We start from the raw sequence: 18,579 nt of genomic DNA, 5'->3' as shown, positions 1-18,579 counted from the left end.
CGTAGATTAAATTAAATCACGATAAATTTAAAAAAAGGGAAAATATTAATTTGGGAGTGAGCACACCACCAAGTTTCCAACTACACAGCAACAAGACTTTGACAATGAGTAAATGATGCTGTCGCTGACCAAATAACCAAAGTTCTGGTTTGAAACCAAAAACATTCCCTGCTCCGCACGCCTTCTAGAACACTAGAAAGAAACCTTTCCCATTTTCTCCTTCTCCAGATTAAACAAACCAAAATAATAAAAAGAAGCCTCCCCCGAACCCATAAAAAAAATATGCCGGTTACGTCATCCCCAACAAAATACAGGGAAAAAGCGTGCGCTCGAAACGGCAACCACCGTCGGATACCTCCACGTCATCATAACCCCCGCCATAACGATTACGTGTGCGCATCGCAGCGCACCTCTCCACCAGATGGCATTAAAGCCCGCACCTCACACCAGCAACAACCCCATGCAGCGGAGAAAAGCAAATATATACGTGGGCCCCACTCTTTTGAATTGAACCCTTCCTCACTAAGACTTGCCTTCTTCCCCAAATTCCTCTCTCTCTCTCTCTATATATTTCTACATTCGGGTCTCTGCACAGCTGCCAACGAAACAGAAAAACCTGAAACAATGGACGACCAAAACGACGGCGTCGTGGCTCCCAGCTTGGATTTCCAGCGCCTCAGAGTGATCTCGGCGCTGGGGCGCGGGGCCAAGGGCGTGGTGTTTCTGGTGCAGGATGAGGAGGCGGCGGAGTTCATGGCGTTGAAGGTGATTTCCAAGGACTTGATCGAGAGGCGGAGCAAGGAGCCGAAGAGCGACGGCAGCGAGTACCGAAGAGTCTGCTTCGAGCAGCAGGTGCTGCGTCGTTTCGACCATCCGCTTCTCCCCAAACTGCATGGCGTTTTGGATACTGAGAAGCTCGTCGGCTACGCCATTGATTACTGCCCCGGCCGAGATCTCAATTGCCTCAGAAAACGACAAACCTGCCAAAGATAGTGTAATTGAGAGAGTTGAGAATGTATAATAAGAAGAACAAGATAGGTTTTGCAGAGCATTCAAATCTGCCAATTGAGTTTCTTACTTAGTGAAGGGTTAGATATACAAGTATACAAGGTGATTATTAGTTACAAACAATGCACAAGACATGGAGGGAAACATGGAGAGTTTCCATCCCTAAAACAAGGAATATGAAAACAAGGAAAAGTAACAAGGTGGTAGACAAGCCATTTAGGGATGTCTATGTTTTGTCTTTGACTTTACTAACACTCCCCCTCAAGTTGGTGCAAAGATATCACGCATGCCCAACTTGTCCAGTGAGTCATGGAAAACTTTACTTGATACGGCCTTCGTCAAGATGTCAGCAAGTTGGTTTTCCGAGTTTACAAATGGAAACTTGATTATACCCCTTTCTAGTTTCTCTTTGATGAAGTGTCGGTCGACTTCCACATGTTTGGTACGGTCGTGTTGTACTGGGTTATGTGCTATCTCGATAGCTGATTTATTGTCGCAGTACAAGTTTGTAGCTTTCAATGGTTTAATTCCCAGATCCTTCAGTAATTTCCGTAACCAGAGCAATTCACAAACTCCTTGAGCCATTCCCCTAAATTCTGCTTCAGCACTTGATCTAGCCACAACTTTTTGCTTCTTACTTCTCCAAGTGACTAAGTTGCCCCCCACAAATGTAAAGTATCCAGAAGTAGAACGTCTATCTGTGATGGATCCTGCCCAATCCGCATCTGTGTATCCTTCTGGGTTCATATGTGTATGTTTGGAGAATATCAACCCTTTGGCAGGGGCAGCCTTCAAGTACCTCATGATCCGAGTTACTGCATTCATGTGTGCCTCACTTGGTTGATGCATAAACTGACTCACCATACTCACAGCATAAGCTATGTCGGGGCGTGTGTGTGATAGATAAATCAGTCGCCCAACCAATCTTTGATACCTTTCTTTGTCAGTGGGTGCTTGGTCTGGATACATCCCTAACTTGTGGTTCTGCTCAATAGGTGTGTCAGCTGGCTTACAATCAAGCATTCCAGTTTCTGTTAACAAGTCTAACACATATTTTCGTTGGGATAGAAATATGCCATGTGTTGATCTAGCAACTTCTATGCCAAGAAAATATTGTAACTCACCTAATTCCTTCATCTCAAATTTACTAGCAAGGAGCTTCTGCAGATTCTTCATTTCTTCATTGTCATTACCGGTAACCACCATATCATCAACATAGATGATAAGGGCCGTAAGTTTGTCACCACTACGCTTTAAGAATAAAGTGTGATCCGAGTGGCTCTGAGTGTACCCAAAGCGCTTCATAGAATCTGTGAATTTTCCAAACCAGGCTCGTGGTGACTGCTTTAGCCCGTATAATGATTTTCTCAGCTTGCACACGGTGTTGGGACCAAGTGCCATGGAGATCCCTGGTGGTGGTTCCATATACACTTCTTCTTGCAATTCCCCGTGAAGAAATGCATTCTTTACATCATACTGCAAAAGTGGCCAATCAAGGTTTGCAGCCAATGACATGAGAACACGTACGGTATTGATCTTGGCAACAGGTGCAAATGTCTCTTGGTAGTCAATTCCATATGTTTGTGTATACCCTTTGGCCACTAATCGAGCTTTGTATCGATCTATGGATCCATCAGCTTTGTATTTAATGGTGTATATCCACCGACATCCAACTGGTTTCTTCCCTTGTGGCAACTGGACCATTTCCCATGTAGAATTCTTTTCCAGAGCTTCCATTTCAATCGCCATTGCTTCAGCCCATCTGGAATCTGTTATAGCATCCTGCCACTTATTTGGAACACATACAGTAGATAATTGATTGACAAATGATGCATATGACTTTGACAATCTATGAGTTGAAACATGGTTATTAATGGGATATTTAGATTTGGCAGTAAGGTCAGGACAATATTGAGGCTTGGGTTTTCCTCTAGTGGTCCTAGGTGGGAGAGTGTATGGTATAGCATTAGGTGCTTCGGGAATTACCTCAAGTGTTTCCTCATCACGAGACGACTGGTCCGATGGTTGAGAAGAAGGGGTTGTATTTTGTTGTTGATCGCAGCAACCATTTGAATTGTCTCCTCCGGGATCTTCACCAAATAAGAACGACAATTTTCCAATACCTTCATCGCTGTCCAAATTTTGAAGTTCACTGGTGCTTGGCGACCGGTCGCTGGATTCTGTGCGACCGGTCGTTTTGTCACGACGACCGGTCGCTTCTGGATTACGACCGGTCGTTTTGTCACAGAGTCGATCTTCATCATCGCTGGAGCAAGGCGACCGGTCGTGGTCAGTGCGACCGGTCGTTTCAGGAAAGCGACCGGTCGCTTCTGGGTTGCGACCGGTCGTTTTGTCACAGAGTCGATCTTCATCATCGCTGGAGCAATGCGACCGGTCGCTGTGGTCAGTGCGACCGGTCGTTTCAGGAAAGCGACCGGTCGCTTCTGGGTTGCGACCGGTCGTTTTGTCACAGAGTTGGATATTTTCTTCCTTTTCTTCCTTCTCTTCATTCCTTCTCTCCCCCTGAAGAGAAGGGGGCATAGCAGCTTTAAAGTAGGATAAATCTTCATGAAATGTGGCATCCATAGTGACAAAGAGCTTACGAGTAGGAGGATGGTAACACTTGTATCCCTTTTGAGTTGATCCATACCCAACGAACACACATCGAATGGCACAAGGGTCCAGCTTACTTCTTTGATGAGATGGAACATGAGCATATACAACACAACCAAATATGCGAGGAGGCAGCTTGAGGACTGTAGGAAGAGAGACATGACGAGCCAAGGTGTTCAGTGGAGTTTCAAACTTCAAAACACTACTCGGCACTCGATTAATTACATATACTGCAGAAAGAAGGGCATGTCCCCATAAGTAGTGAGGGACCGATTTATCCAGCATGTAAGCACGAGTAACCTCAAGTAATTGTCGATTCTTTCGCTCTGCGACACCATTTTGTTGCGGAGTGAAAGATGTGGAGGTTTGATGAATGATGCCTTGGTCTCGAAAGAAATGTGCCAAGACATTGTTCACATATTCCCCACCATTATCAGACCGGAATACTTTGATGGAAGCTTGGAACTGTGTGGTAATCATAGCATGAAATTCACGGATTGCAGCGGAAACGTCACTTTTATGAGCTAGTAAATATACCCAAGTCATGCGAGTACAATCATCAATAAATGTAATAAACCATCTTTTGCCATTGGAAGAAACTTTAGCAGGACCCCAAACATCAGAGTGAACCAAATCAAAAGGGAATTCCGTTTTATTATCACTTAAGGGAAAAACAGTTCGATGGCTTTTGGCCAATACACAGGTTTCACACTGAAACTGAGAATGATCTAGGCCACGAAACAAAGACGGAAACAAACGTTGAAGATAGCCAAAGGATGGATGTCCTAGACGACGATGCCAAAGCCAAATCTGATGTTGATTGCGAGCTTGTGAGCTGGAACCTTGAGTATGAGCTGCCCTTGGTGGTGAAGAGACCGTCAAGGAATACAACCCCCCTCTTCGTTTACCATGCCCAATCGTCGCGTGAGTCGTGAGGTCCTGAAAAAGACAATGGGAAGGATAGAATGTGGCATAACAGTTATGTGAGTCAAGTAATTTTCCAACAGACAGCAAATTGCAATTGATGGAGGGAACAAGTAGTGTATGAGATAAAGATAAGGAAGGGGAAAGTGATATAGTTCCTTCACCAGCAACATTAGAGGGGACTCCATTGGCACTAGTGATGTAAGGATGACGAGACTTAGAAGATATTGTGGAAAACATAGTAGAGTCAAAAGTCATATGATCAGTGGCACCTGTGTCAATTATCCATGTAGTGGGTTGTGTACCTGATTCGGAGTCGGAGAGTAGGGTGGAAGATGGAGAGGCATCGGTAGTTATAACACATGCTGCCTTGGGTGTTTTGTTGCGGGATTTGAAAGCATCCCACCACTCAGGATAACCATGAAGCTTGAAGCACTTCTCAACAAGATGATCACCACCACAATGAGTGCACTTCTCAGTTCCCTTTGCATTGTCAGTTTTGGGACCCCGGGGGGGAAGTCCGGAGGACGTACGGTGTGGTGGCCGATATGGCTTGACCGCCATTGCACTCCCACCGCCAAGCATGGAAGATTGGCGATTATCTTCTTCTACCACTAGTGCATAAGCTTCAATGACTGCTGGAAGCGGATTCATGGCAAGAATCCGACTACGAACGGAATCAAAGTTGGGATCGAGTCCTCCCAAAAAATCGTACACACGTTCCACCTCAAGTGCTTGTTGGTGAAGAGCCACATCATCGGGATTGGTATGTTTGCAGGGACGGAGGCTGTCAATTTCCTGCCATATTATGTGTAATTTTTCGTAGAATACATTCACAGGTTCACCACTTTGAGAGGTGGTGACTGACTGACGACGGAGTTGGTACAACTTGGAGCTATTCTGTGTGACAGTATATGTCTTCCGAGCTGCGTCCCACACCGCATAAGCCGTTGAGCAGTGATCAAATAAGGCACGTACATTTTTGGTCATGGAGTTGAGGAGCCATGACTGCACCAAACAGTTGTCTTCATCCCAAGCTTCATAGCTAGGATCATCAATGGCAGGGGCAATCTTTTTACCATTAATGAAACCAGCCATACGACGAGCAGTGATGGCCAAGCGAACACTACGAGACCATGCAGGATAGTTGGACCCATCCAACTTATCAGGAGTAATTGGAGAGTAGTCATGAGAGGACCGGGGTGGTGGTGGTGTTGTGGAGTCGATCTTGGTGGAGTCGATTTTAGAGGAGTCGTCCGTGGAGTCGTTGATGGAGTCGTTGGTGTCACCCATGAGGTAAGTATATAAAAGGATGTAGAGGAAGAAATAGCTTAAAACTTCAGCAAACAAGAGCACAAAAAGGGCTTGTGATCAAGACCAATTTTGAGGCAAGGCAAAGTATGAGGTAGGAATAATATAACAGCAAATTATGGGCAAGGATAGGTAGAGATTTAGGCAAGAACAAGGTTATGCAGAGGCAACCAAAATCGATTGCTCTGATACCATGCCAAAGATAGTGTAATTGAGAGAGTTGAGAATGTATAATAAGAAGAACAAGATAGGTTTTGCAGAGCATTCAAATCTGCCAATTGAGTTTCTTACTTAGTGAAGGGTTAGATATACAAGTATACAAGGTGATTATTAGTTACAAACAATGCACAAGACATGGAGGGAAACATGGAGAGTTTCCATCCCTAAAACAAGGAATATGAAAACAAGGAAAAGTAACAAGGTGGTAGACAAGCCATTTAGGGATGTCTATGTTTTGTCTTTGACTTTACTAACAAAACCGAGCGGATGTTCTCCGACGATGTCATCAGGTAACTTAACTAATTCAGAGATGTATACGTCAAATTCTGTTTGATTCCCGAGAAAATGAAATGATAATTTGAATTTTGTTTCTTTGTTTTTTTTTTTTATAGATTTTACGCGGCGGAATTGGTTCTGGTGTTGGAGTATTTGCATGGATTGGGAGTGGTTTACAGAGATTTGAAGCCGGAGAACATTATGATCCAAGAAAACGGCCACATTATGCTCGTGGATTTCGACCTCTCCACCAAGCTCCCGCCAATGAAGAATGCTCGATCGGTTCGAGTCAGTTCAAATTCCACAGCCAAATCCAGCCCGGTCCAGAAGAAGCGGTGCTCGCCGTTCCAACGGTTTTGCAACAAGGGGATTTCGCCGGACAACTCTGTCTCGGCCTCCGAACTCAGTTTAAACTCGGGCAAACCCGGTTTGGACTCCTCCGAGAAGTCGAACTCGTTCGTTGGAACGGAGGAATACGTGGCGCCCGAAGTCGTTTCGGGAAGCGGCCACGATTTCGGCGTCGATTGGTGGTCCCTTGGGGTGCTTCTTTATGAAATGTTATACGGTGCGACGCCGTTTAGGGGGTCCAATAGAAAAGAGACGTTTTATCGGATACTGACGAAGGAACCTGAGCTGACAGGTGAAAGGACGGCGTTGAGGGACTTGATTTCGAAGTTGCTGGAGAAGGATCCGAAACAGAGAATCGGGCCGGGTGAAATCAAGGGCCACGATTACTTTAGAGGGGTCGAGTGGGATTCGATTTTGCGAGTCTCGAGGCCGCCGTACATCCCCGAAATTGCGACTGAGGGTACGTATGGAATTAACAAAAAAATTGACGTTGAGGAGGTTGTGCAAGGAATATTCGGAGGTGAAGATGGTGGGGAGAATAAAGGCAATGAGAATGATGAGAATAAGAATAATAATGAGAAGCAAAATGTAAATAAAAGAGAATGGGTGGAGGGATTGAATCACAACCCCACCCAAGAAAATGCATTTTTAGTTTTCTAACTAATTTTTTTATTGCTTTATTTTTTAGTAATTGAGGGGCATAATTAGTTTGTTTATGTTATCTAAACCTTAATTAACTATAGTAATTTCGAGCTTTTTTTTTATATTGAGCAAAAGCGTTATTTTTGCATGCAAATCACAATTTGATACGTTTGCAAAATTTGATTATATGAATAGTTTGCTAAAACAATTTATCTCAACATACCATTAAAAGCTCATCTTTCTTTTAATTTTGTTATCCAAACTTGCGGATCTAAAACCAACATTAAATATTGAATATGAAGCTTCACCAGAAGCAAAGAGGAAATTTCGAGCACGTGGGCACATGCTAATTAATAAATTCACATTTCTTGATTGACAATTCGAAGGATGGTTCAACAATTGGAGTCGGCCGCTTATTATTCAATATCGAGTAAAGTGGATGGCGTAAAAGAAATGGATAACCGAATATTCAGATTTCGGTTATTAATCTGTTAACTCTAAACGACGGTTCCTTTAATTTGATGGGTTTTTTTTTTTAGTACAAGCAATAATCTAAACTAGATCAGAGAAGGATTTCACACACACACACAATTATAATGTCGTGGAGATTCGAACATGAGACCTTTAATTTGCAAATCAAGGTATTTTTCCAGTGTTCTAAACCTCGTTAACTTAACTTGTTGGTTTAATAATACAATTAAAGGTAATCGGGTTTTAACTGCAACAAGTAGAACTCGTTGAATCAGCGTGTCACGAAATCAACCCTAAAACAGAACTTGATTTTATCATCAAACTTTGGTAGCTGGCTTGGCTTCCATGCAATAATGCATGAGCATTCAATTTGAGCTTACAATCACTACCCATTGCTAATAATTGCAATATTTACACCTAGAAATAAGTACATAAAATTGGTTGTAATACTTATCTAGATTGTATGGTGAGCAACTATAGCCTTTTCTATCAAGACAACACTAGCTTTGCATGTGTATTTTCCGTGAATCCTTAGCCGCTCAAAATTAATATCAAATACCTTCAACTGCAAAGGGTTCATCCATTTATGGTTTTGGACCCTCCTTTCGGCCGAATTCACATATTTTTTATCTTGGCCACAAGATCCAGTTCATCCAATTATAAGGCAAGACAAAGACTGTGGACCTTACGACGGAAAATGGGTTAGATGTGGACATTCGTTTTTTCATTTTGGTTTTCACGAGGAATAGGTAGTCAAAATAATATAAGCTTGCATCGGTAGCTAGATTAGAAAACGTGTGTTTAGAATAACAAAGCGTCTTAGTTTGCTTTTCTCTTTTTGATAAACGAGAATGTTACGAGCAGTTGTACTTGCAATTGAGATTTTGTGTTCAAATCACGTCTTCCCCAATATATATATATATTGTTGTTTTGAGAGGGATTGTAATAAATTGGGTGAATTAAGCTAAGTTGGAGAGGGTCTTTTTTAAATAAATAAAAAATAAAAAAAAAAGAATGAAAGGTATCTATCAGTCTTTGCTTGTCGACCAGACAAACGGTAATGATTTTTGTCCCGGTAGCTCATAAATCCCTGTTTGACCCAAGTAGCCCTTATTAAATTCAGATTAAGCAGAAAAAGGCTTATGAATTGAGTTGTGAGGTTAGAGGATGATGGATAATGACTTGCTCCCCATGAAAGAACGTGAAGTAAATTGCCACATAAAACATCCATCTGTATTTTGTTGACATCTTCTTCTCTTCGCTTTCACACCCAACGAAAATTCTTCTCTGTTCTCCCTTCACAACTTAAGTTTTTTGTACACATTAACCACATAAATACAAAATTACCCATAAACCTTTGTACATGCTCCTCTTTAATTCATGCAATAATCTAAACTAAATGGAGAGGGAGACTTCTCTCACACACACACTACCGAAGTGTCATGGAAGTTCAAACATTACGAGAGACTTCTCATACACATACACACTACTAAGATGTCATGCGAGTTCGAATATAAATGAAACCACTAATCCACAAGTCAATGTCATTTTCTTTATATTTGTTGAGTTTTGTTTTTCTCGGAATACGCGTGAAAATAACACATAAAAAGAAAACTATTAATGGCTAAAAAAATAAAAATACAAAAGTCAACTGTCCAAGCTTTGACTTTTGGCCGGATTCATAGTATTGATTTGGTATTATTATTTGGTCTTCATAGTATTTGCCTATTTGGTCTTACTTGGCGGACTACTAATTCTAGTTGGCCAAAATAAAGAAGTGTATATTTCCAGTTAGCTTGGGGAGAACAGATCAAAAAGACCGCAAAATGTTGATATAAAAATAGTGACAAAGGGAATTATATAAAAGCAAATGAAAAAGCGAAACAAAGAAAAACGTGGACCTTGAATTCAACACATTAGAAATGAAAATCTCATTGTAAATGCAGGAATTCATTCGTTTCAGAAAATGAAATCTGCTTATTCTTCAGTCAAGTATTCTTTCTATGCGTCACGCATGAGACTCAAATCGCAAGTTATGAATGTAAATTTTAGTTATTTCTAGGCTGAACAAGATTCCTACAGAATGATACTATAAATCGTGTCCAAAGCAGTCCACAACATGGCAGATAACTCAACGAATACGGTCGGAAGGGGCAAAGAAATATGGTAAAACCAAACACGAGTGGACAGAACTTCATGTCATTCAACATCGCTAGATTAGTAACATAGTCTAGATCCAACAGTACTGAATTGAAAACAAATTCAAAATCCTGCATAAGATTTCTTCCAAAATGCTGAAAACTAACATAGTAGGAAACACACGAAGCAAAATAAACCATAATAGCTCCAAAGCTCACTCATCCTCCTGGCTGCGCAGCCTGGCAAGTTTGTTGGTAACAACAACATCCAACTGCGCTGCACGCTCGACGATCTCCTTTCTCTTCTTGGTGGAAATATTGTGTGCAATCTCAGCACAGTAAGTCCTGCAGTTACATTAGAGAAACAAGGGGTAAGAAAACTCTAAAGCATAAAAGACTTCTCAGAAGATTGTGAAAAATATTTTAAAGGAACTGTTGCATACCTGTTGTGCATCATTAGGATTTCAACCTCTTTGACATTGTGCACAACGAATTTCTTGAACTTATTAGGGAGAAAGTGGCGAGTCTTCTTGTCTGAACCATAGCCAATGTTGGGCATCAAGGCACATCCCTTAAACTTTCGCCTGACACGTGAATCAATACCCTTGGGCCTTCTCCAGCTTTCCTGCCATAAGTAAGATCCAACCACAGCAATTTCATATTAGGGCCCCAGGATGCATGGAAGCACAAAGAAGTCAGGATCTCTGAGATACTTCAACGTGTCCAAACAAAACAAGCAACATTCATCATCAAATAAGATAAGAAATTAGGCCACTCGGTCACCCAGCAAGCATCTACTATCCAGACTTGAACTCTAGCAGGCCAAATCATCCATCCCAAATATAGAACCAGAGCAACAATCTCATTGCCAAGCAAGAAAATGATGCACAATGAGATTCATCACCTCACCACAAGTCATTTTTTAAATCGTTATCATATTCTAATTACACTCTTAGCCAAATAGATCAAAACAAAATAATGGATAAATCCGACTTTTTGTAACTCCAATAAACACATACACCATCCCGAATATAGAACCAGAGCAAGAATCTCCTTGCTAAGCAGCAAAACGATGAACAATGAGATTCATCACCTCGCTGCAAGTCATTTTTTAAATCGTTCTCATATTCTAATCACACTCTTAGCCAAACAGGCAAATAAAAAAATGATGGATAAATCCGACTTCGTGTAACGCCAATAAACATATGCAACTCTCCAAGTCTGTGAAGAATACACTTGCTACTACCATATTTGAAACAGCCAAACAATTCAAAAGACCTACTCACTCAACGCTTAACTTCAAATTTTTTGGACCCTAATCATTACAAGCAAACACAAATCTGTTAACTAAAATTATCTTCATTGCCTTGCAAATAACACAAAATATGCAAGCATTGGTAAAATCAAATTATCCCAAAACCGAATTGCTTAAGACATTGTACATCGTACTGAAAGACCCCATTATAAGTTATATGAAGCAGAACAATTGATAATACTTCTTACACTAAAATTGAAATTTCAAACAATCCGTTCGATTCAATTACTTTTTTTTAAAAAAGGAACAGAAATGAAATGACCCAGAGATTCATACCTTGACGCATATCTTCCTGTCACTTTGGGGCCTCTTGAAGTGCTTGGTACGCTTCTTCACAATTTGCTTCTTCAGCAAAGGGACAGCCATTGTTTCTGTCATTCAAACCACAACAAAATCATGAATTTACTAAAATTATACACAAACAATAATATAGATAGCTGTTCCTGTAGATATTAGGCCGAAAAGCATGGTGTTTTGAAAAAAGACGAGGATCAGAGATTAGGGCTTCGAACCTGATTGAAAAGAAGAGCAGTATGGCGCTGCAGAGGAGTTGAGGGAGGGAGAGGCACAGAGAGCCTAGGGTTTTAAGTGAGGGAATATATACGAAATAGCTGCAATCTGCTGTGGTCGACGACACCTTAAGATTACATTTTTTTTGGGCTGTGAGGGAGTCCCGAGCCCAATCAGTTGGATCATCGCCTCCAATCCAGGCCCAATGGAGCAAAGTCCAAAGTTACTCGATTTAAACAATTTGAATCTGTTGAAACAGCAAACATAGTTTTTTTTTAATTCTTATTTCTTTGTTGTCATGTCATTACATAAGGCAGAATTCGAGGATGTTTATTAGCACTTCATTTTACTTCAACTAATATTGGCTGCCTTGGTTTGATTTTTTGTGGCCTGGGCTTCCTTGGATTGTGTGTGGTGGGTTTGCTTGTTGGGTTTATTGTCGCATTTAAAGCCCATCTGATCTAACGAATGAGCTTACACAAAGAAAACTTAGTTGTATACGTGATGAGAGAGATAGATAGAGTGAGAATATATTTCCGCCTTTTTTGACTTAAATGAAAGAGATAAAGAGGCCAACTTCGTGTAAGCTTTTTCTTGCTTAGAAAGGAGCCTTTTCTTTTCCTTTGCACAACATTTCGGTAGTAAAGACATTAAGAATATCACTTTTGAGCTTCCTTAATAATGGGTTGTTTTTGTTTTGTTGTATTTGTGCCATCCTCCTTGGGGTGAGTTTTCGGAATGAAATTCATCTTTTGAAAAAAAACAAACAAAAAAGACACCCTATGAGGTTTTAAAAATTACACAAGCACCCCATGGGGTTTTAAATTGTTTCCATGAAATCCATTTTCATTGATTTTTTTTGTCCAAAAATTGATGATTTTATGCAAAATAATTCTCTAAATGACAAAATTGAGCCTTGAGATTAGATTGCATATACTTCATTAAGGTTAATTTTGTCATTTGCATAAGTTTTTTATAAATGAAATCATCAATTTTTGGATGAACAATCAATGAAAATGGGTTTTGTGAAAACAAATTGAAATCTCATGGGATGTTCGCATAATTTTTGAGACCTTATGGGGTTTTGTGAAAACACAAGAAATCTCAAGGAGTGTTAGTGTAAATAACTCTTAAGAAGATCAATATAAGGTGTCAAATTCAGGGATTTTAGTCGATGTTTATAATTAACTTCTTATGGGATATAATTAAATGGTTCCCATATGATCTTAGGTAGGAATACATAAATAATAGCATTTATGTAGGAAGAAAATGAAGAAAAAGAGACATGATTTCAAATGAGTCATTGTACATGATCCTGCATTAAATTTAGTAATTTCAATGCACTGTCTATATAAATAAATAAATAATTCAAAATCCATTCTTTCGAATTTCTCCATTCAAATGGAGAAATTATATAATAATCCCAAGTGGTACATCTTATATACATATTACGATATGGATGAACAAAATGGTATATTTTTCAATATTTTGATATCATTAAATCGCTTTCAAAAGGTGCTCTCCTGATTCTGGTATGGTGCAACGGAGAATCGGTAGGGCCTAAGCAAAGGCCATATTTCTAATACAAAATACTTGAAAGGACTAACATGATTCATTAGGGAATAATATCAATAAATATCCACTTATATTATAACACATGTACAAAATGTACCACATAATCATACTACCATAGTATTTTATAATCACTCATTCAAATGACCCTACGTGTCAAAGGTGAAAAAAAAAAGTAACCAAAGCACAAAGGCATTTCCCTGAAAATTATGCATTGTAGTCTCCTACAAATGGTCTCTTTCCTAATTCTTCTCCCCCCCCCCCCCCCCCCCCCCTCTCTGAAATTCAAAGGTGTCATACAAACCAATGGGCAGGCATTCAATGCAGGATCTCTGGAATCAGTTTCACTCCAAGTGCATTGACAAAATTGTAATTAATTAGCATGCATTGTGACATTATACAAGCAGGGTTTGGACACAAGCAATTAATTTTTTCCCCACATAGTAATTAATTTTTTGCCTCAAAGTTGTTTCTAGGCTCAGTTTTCTTCTTCTTATATATTCCTTCTCATTTTACCTTTCACAACTGATCAGCAACAAGGATATCACCTTTCCCCAACTTTCTTCTTTTGGTTCATTTCTTCAAACCTTAGGGTTGATCATTTTGGTAAGTTCATCAGCCCACACCTTCTTATGTAATTTGTGGTACAGATCATAGGGAAATACCCACATCTCCTAACACAACCCAAATTATATGTTTTCTACTCTACTTCTTCTTCTTTTGCAGAAACTATTTGTTCTTCACTTTAATTTTCTGCCTTCTCGGTTTTGTTCATCATCAGCTGCAGGATTTTTCACTTGCAACTGGGTTGTTTAGAGATGATTATAGAGAGAGATCAAAACGTTTTCAACCAGAAAGAAAGTGATGATCAATTTGTTGACTGGAAAGGAAGAAAGGCAAATCCTGGAAAGCATGGTGGAATTACAGCGGCTGCCTTTGCATGTGGTAAGTTGCAAGCGCAGGGATCTTAACCCTTTTGTGTTTTCCTTTAATAATGTGAAAATGATACTTAGGATCTTTAATTGATGGTTAAATGGTCCCTTTTAAAGAGTACGTTTTTTTTTGGTCATTTGCTAGGGAGGGGTAGCAGGGAGTAATATATTGGGTTGCCTCGAGATTGTCGCCTAAGGTTTTAAGTTCATGACTTTATCTCACTCAAACTCAAACCCTTTAACCCAGGTTCTGCATATATACCAGCATATTTTACACTTTCCTTTTCTTTTTTTAGTTCATATTTTACAAACTAAATCAGGGATGCAGAAAAAATTTGATAATCAAGAGAGAGAATGTTCTATTATGAGGTAATTTGGTCATAATATATTTTTTTTGTGCAGTTGTTGAGGTGTTTACCGACATGGTCTTCTTAGCCAATGCCATTAACTTTATCACTTACTTCAATAAGTCAATGCATTATCCACATGCTACATCAGCAAATATGGTAACCAATTTCATGGGGACTTCTTTCTTGCTCTCCATCCTGGGAGGCTTCATTGGTGACTCAATCTTCACAAGATTCACAACCTTTATTGTCTTCTGTACAATTGAGTTGCTGGTATGCTCTCTATATATTGTTTTTGGGTATATAAGACCTATCTTCATATCAGTATGTGACATGAAATTGAACACACTTTTTGGTACCAATTCTAGGGGCTAATCTTGCTGACAATCCAAGCTCAAAACCCGCAATTTCGACCGGAGTTGAATGAAAAGCCTTCTCAGTCTGAAGCAACCATTTTGTACACTGGCCTTTATAGCATGGCTGCTGGTGTAGGTGGAATCAATGCCTCCTTGTCTGCCCATGGTGCTGATCAGCTTGATCACGGCAACCAGAGGCTCATCTCAGCCTTCTTCAATTGGTTTTTCTTTTCCCTCTGCCTTGGGGGCCTCATAAGCTGCACTGTTATGGTTTGGGTGGAACAGAACAAAGGCTGGAACTGGAGTTTTACTATAACAGCTATAGTCTTGAGTTTGGCACTTTCAATTTTCATCAGTGGGAGCCCATTTTATAGATACAAACTTCCTGGTGGAAGTGCATTGACAAGAATCATTAAGGTAAAACTATACTTGGGCAAAATGCAATTGAAAAAAAATAAAAATCAACTAGACTGTTCTGTTTGGATTTTAATTTATTTCTTTTTGGTGGTGTCAAAGGTACTAGCTTCTGCAGCTCGAAACTGTAAAGCCTCACCAGAAGAGAGAGTCGAAAACCAGTATGCAGCATCTGCAATCAATCCAAACAGAGTTGATGGAAAATCCCATAACAAGTTCAAGTAACTCCTTCTTTTCCTCTCTCAATTAGTCCCTAATTAGTTAGGTGATTAGTGTATGGTAAATAGACCTACTATGAGCGTTTAAACTTTGAGTGGGATTAAATTATAGTGTCACACTTTTGGACATGTACAAACAAGTCCTGGCCTACCATATGAGACCACTCAAATTTTGAGTGGGACGAAACAATAAACTCTGTATACTATTTTCATGTACTTTTGGTCTAATGATGCCTATAATTTCTCAGGTTCCTAGACAAGGCATTGATTGACAACACAATTAGTGAAGCTCAAATTGAGGAAACAAGAACTTTTCTTGGCCTTCTACCAATCTTTGCAAGCACAATCATGATGAACTGTTGCCTAGCACAACTTCAGACATACTCAGTGGTGCAAGGGGTCCTAATGAACCGAAAACTACACAATTTCGAAATCCCAACTCAGTCACTAAGTGTGCTCCCCCTCTCCATTATGCTTGCTTCTATTCCCTTATACGAAAAATTCCGACGAATCTTAAGTTCCAAGAAATCAGAAAAAATCCACATTTTCCAACCACTTTGGAGGATAGGCCTGGGGCTAGCTCTTGCATCAGGATCAATGGCTGTAGCTGCCCTAGTTGAAGCTAAGAGGCGGGAGGCGGCTCTCGACAATGCCACATTGTCAGTGTTCTGGCTTGCCTGGCAGTTCCTGTTGCTTGGAGTCTCAGACACGCTCACACTTGGAGGCATGCTTGAGTTCTTTTACTCAGAGGCACCTGATTGCATGAGAAGCATGTGCACTGCCTTGTCATGGTGCTCAACTTCCATGGGCTACTTTTTGAGCTCTGTGCTGCTGTCAATAGTAAATTCAGCCAGTGGAAGATTTGGAAGAGAATGGCTTGGAGGAAATGACATAATTCACTCACGTTTGGATCTTTTTTACACCCTTCTCAGCATTCTCAACACCCTCAATTTCCTCAACTACATGTATTGGGCTAAGCAGTATTAATTAGGTGTGACAAATTTTAATTAAAACTGTATGTAACATCTCATTATGAACTTAACTAAAAGTTGAACCAAAGTTTAATGGGCCTCTCCCCATTTTCTTCATGATTAATTTTTGGGGTCCTTGTGTTTATAATCTGATGCAGGCTGGGTGTGTCAACATCATAAGTTGTAATCAAAATGGCTGTTGGGTGTGTTGAGGATTTGAAGTTGATGTGTTTTCATTAAGGTCAAACACAATAATCACGGGAAATATGCTCCTGGAATATGTGCAAAGTATATCCACCTACCGGGACTTCGTACATTGTCGTTTTCGTCTGCTGTTTTCTGCATGAATTTCGATCCTGTTTCAGCTGTCAACCCTCTAGGCTCCTACCAGTGATTCAACAAATCATTGTACTGTTTACTAGACTAAAACTCTTGGGTTTGAGAGTTCAAATTTTGAATATCTTCTTATGTCATCGACGTAAGTCGGTAATGATAACATAACATATCATATTGTCTGATCGATAAAATTTCTATCTATCTTAGCTCGGCTCCCGAACAACAAGGATAGCTAGGGTTCCTATCACTTTAGCTATACTACAAAGATCTTCAACATTATTTGCGAGCTACTGTCCAATGCATTACCATCAAAACAAGAATTCTAGATAAAGCTTTCGCAATTGTCAACTTAAATTATTCACTGAATCTTGTCGATTAGGAATCATTTTTTAATTTTCTGATCTGAATTGAAAAAACTAAAATGAATTCCTTTCTTGGCATCATCACGCAAACTATTTGAATCCACGCAGCGGGAGCGATGAAAAGGCTAAATAGATCTTAATCTAATATGGTTTGACTCAGCCCTCTTCCCTAAAAAACGTGCAAGTCATATAATTTTAAAGACAAGTTCCTTGGCCTGCGGGGGGTTAATAACTTAATGGTGTTACTTTGACCATTAAAAGTTGTTTAAACTTCTCGAAAACTATAAAACAAAATAAATAAAGGAAGATAGTTTATTTGAATCAGACAAAAATCAGTATTAAAAACAACTGAGAATGCAGAAATTAAGGTATGTTATTTTATAATACTCATTCTAAAAATAAAATAAAAAGAGGCTGTGGGCGAGCGATATTCTTATTAGGATAAACTCCGATTACGTGTTTTAAACATAAAATGTTTGAATTTACAACTAATACGTGATATTTTCGATGCTATCCAATTGCGATATTTAGAAAGGGAGAAGATATTAGTCAATTCCATACCAATAATAGATTGGAATATATACACAAAAAAGGAAAAAAAAAATCCCAAAGATAATACTCTTTTCAGAATAATGACACCTTTATCATCACTTGCATAAAAAAATAAATATCATAAATTAATTTGAGACTATTGGGACACATCATGTTCAACTGAGGACAACATTTTTGTCCTCCCACAGCCATTTTGAGGAGCTTAGACTGTGACAACAGAGAACGCCCATTCATATGTGGCCTGTGAAAAATTCACAGTGGAAATGGAATCAAATTCCAATTCCACGTCTTTCCATGGATGTAAAGTCGTCTCCAACCTAAAGTGGAGAGAAAGCAAAGACTAAAAGAACAAAAAAAAAAAAAAAAAAGTCATTCAATTCCCAAATTCAACCATTCCCATTCACCAACCCAAAAGAAAAGAAGAGCTAATACATATGGCTCACTGCTCCAAGTGCCTCCCCCGCATAACGGTACACTTTACATGTTGCACGTAGCCCACTTTTTTTATTCGTTACTCATTTTTTCTTTATTTTTACAATCATCGGTTGTATACAACTACGTACTTATTAACTATGATATGATCAATTACATATGAGAAAATCGGTTGCATACAACTATTACCGATTTATTCGGGTGTAAAAACATAGTTGTATGCAACCGATTACAGTGAAACCATACAATCAAAACCAATACAAAAGAGAAATTATCCTGTACATCCGCAATACCAGCATGACACGTGATATA

At 39.5% G+C, this 18,579-nt stretch overlaps 3 protein-coding genes across 4 annotated transcripts; 2 read left to right on the top strand and 1 right to left on the bottom strand.

The window, feature by feature from the left end:
* The first annotated feature begins 292 nt into the window (after window positions 1-292).
* On the top strand, window positions 293-7,463 carry AGC2-1 (AGC (cAMP-dependent, cGMP-dependent and protein kinase C) kinase family protein). The gene is made up of 3 exons (XM_088245583.1): window positions 293-980; window positions 6,336-6,365; window positions 6,468-7,463. The coding sequence occupies exons 1-3, from the start codon at window positions 625-627 to the stop codon at window positions 7,357-7,359; spliced, it is 1,278 nt and encodes a 425-aa protein (XP_088101709.1). The 5' UTR covers window positions 293-624; the 3' UTR covers window positions 7,360-7,463.
* A 2,532-nt stretch (window positions 7,464-9,995) lies between these two features.
* On the bottom strand, window positions 9,996-11,870 carry LOC110757034 (large ribosomal subunit protein eL32z). The gene is made up of 4 exons (XM_021958550.2): window positions 11,778-11,870; window positions 11,542-11,636; window positions 10,394-10,575; window positions 9,996-10,295 (listed from the first exon to the last, which is right to left on the bottom strand). The coding sequence occupies exons 2-4, from the start codon at window positions 11,629-11,631 to the stop codon at window positions 10,166-10,168; spliced, it is 402 nt and encodes a 133-aa protein (XP_021814242.1). The 5' UTR covers window positions 11,632-11,636; window positions 11,778-11,870; the 3' UTR covers window positions 9,996-10,165.
* A 1,761-nt stretch (window positions 11,871-13,631) lies between these two features.
* LOC110757026 (protein NRT1/ PTR FAMILY 4.2-like) lies at window positions 13,632-16,702 on the top strand. Of its 2 annotated transcripts, none has more exons than XM_088245172.1 (6): window positions 13,632-13,953; window positions 14,129-14,292; window positions 14,682-14,899; window positions 14,995-15,399; window positions 15,499-15,617; window positions 15,863-16,702. In XM_088245172.1, exons 2-6 carry the CDS (start codon window positions 14,166-14,168, stop codon window positions 16,599-16,601), a joined length of 1,608 nt encoding a protein of 535 aa, XP_088101298.1. In that variant the 5' UTR covers window positions 13,632-13,953; window positions 14,129-14,165; the 3' UTR covers window positions 16,602-16,702. The 2 variants fall into 2 exon arrangements, with proteins under 2 accessions (XP_088101298.1, XP_088101299.1); XM_088245173.1 differs by lacking the exon at window positions 13,632-13,953 and adding an exon at window positions 14,425-14,476 and having other exon boundaries at window positions 14,158-14,292.
* The last annotated feature ends 1,877 nt before the right edge of the window (window positions 16,703-18,579 follow it).

The sequence above is a fragment of the Prunus avium genome, chromosome 8, assembly GCF_965620075.1.
Source record: "Prunus avium chromosome 8, drPruAviu1.hap1.1, whole genome shotgun sequence".
Taxonomy (NCBI): domain Eukaryota; kingdom Viridiplantae; phylum Streptophyta; class Magnoliopsida; order Rosales; family Rosaceae; genus Prunus; species Prunus avium.
The sequence above is the reverse complement of the archived record's forward strand: the minus strand, read 5'-3'. Positions and strand labels throughout refer to the sequence as shown.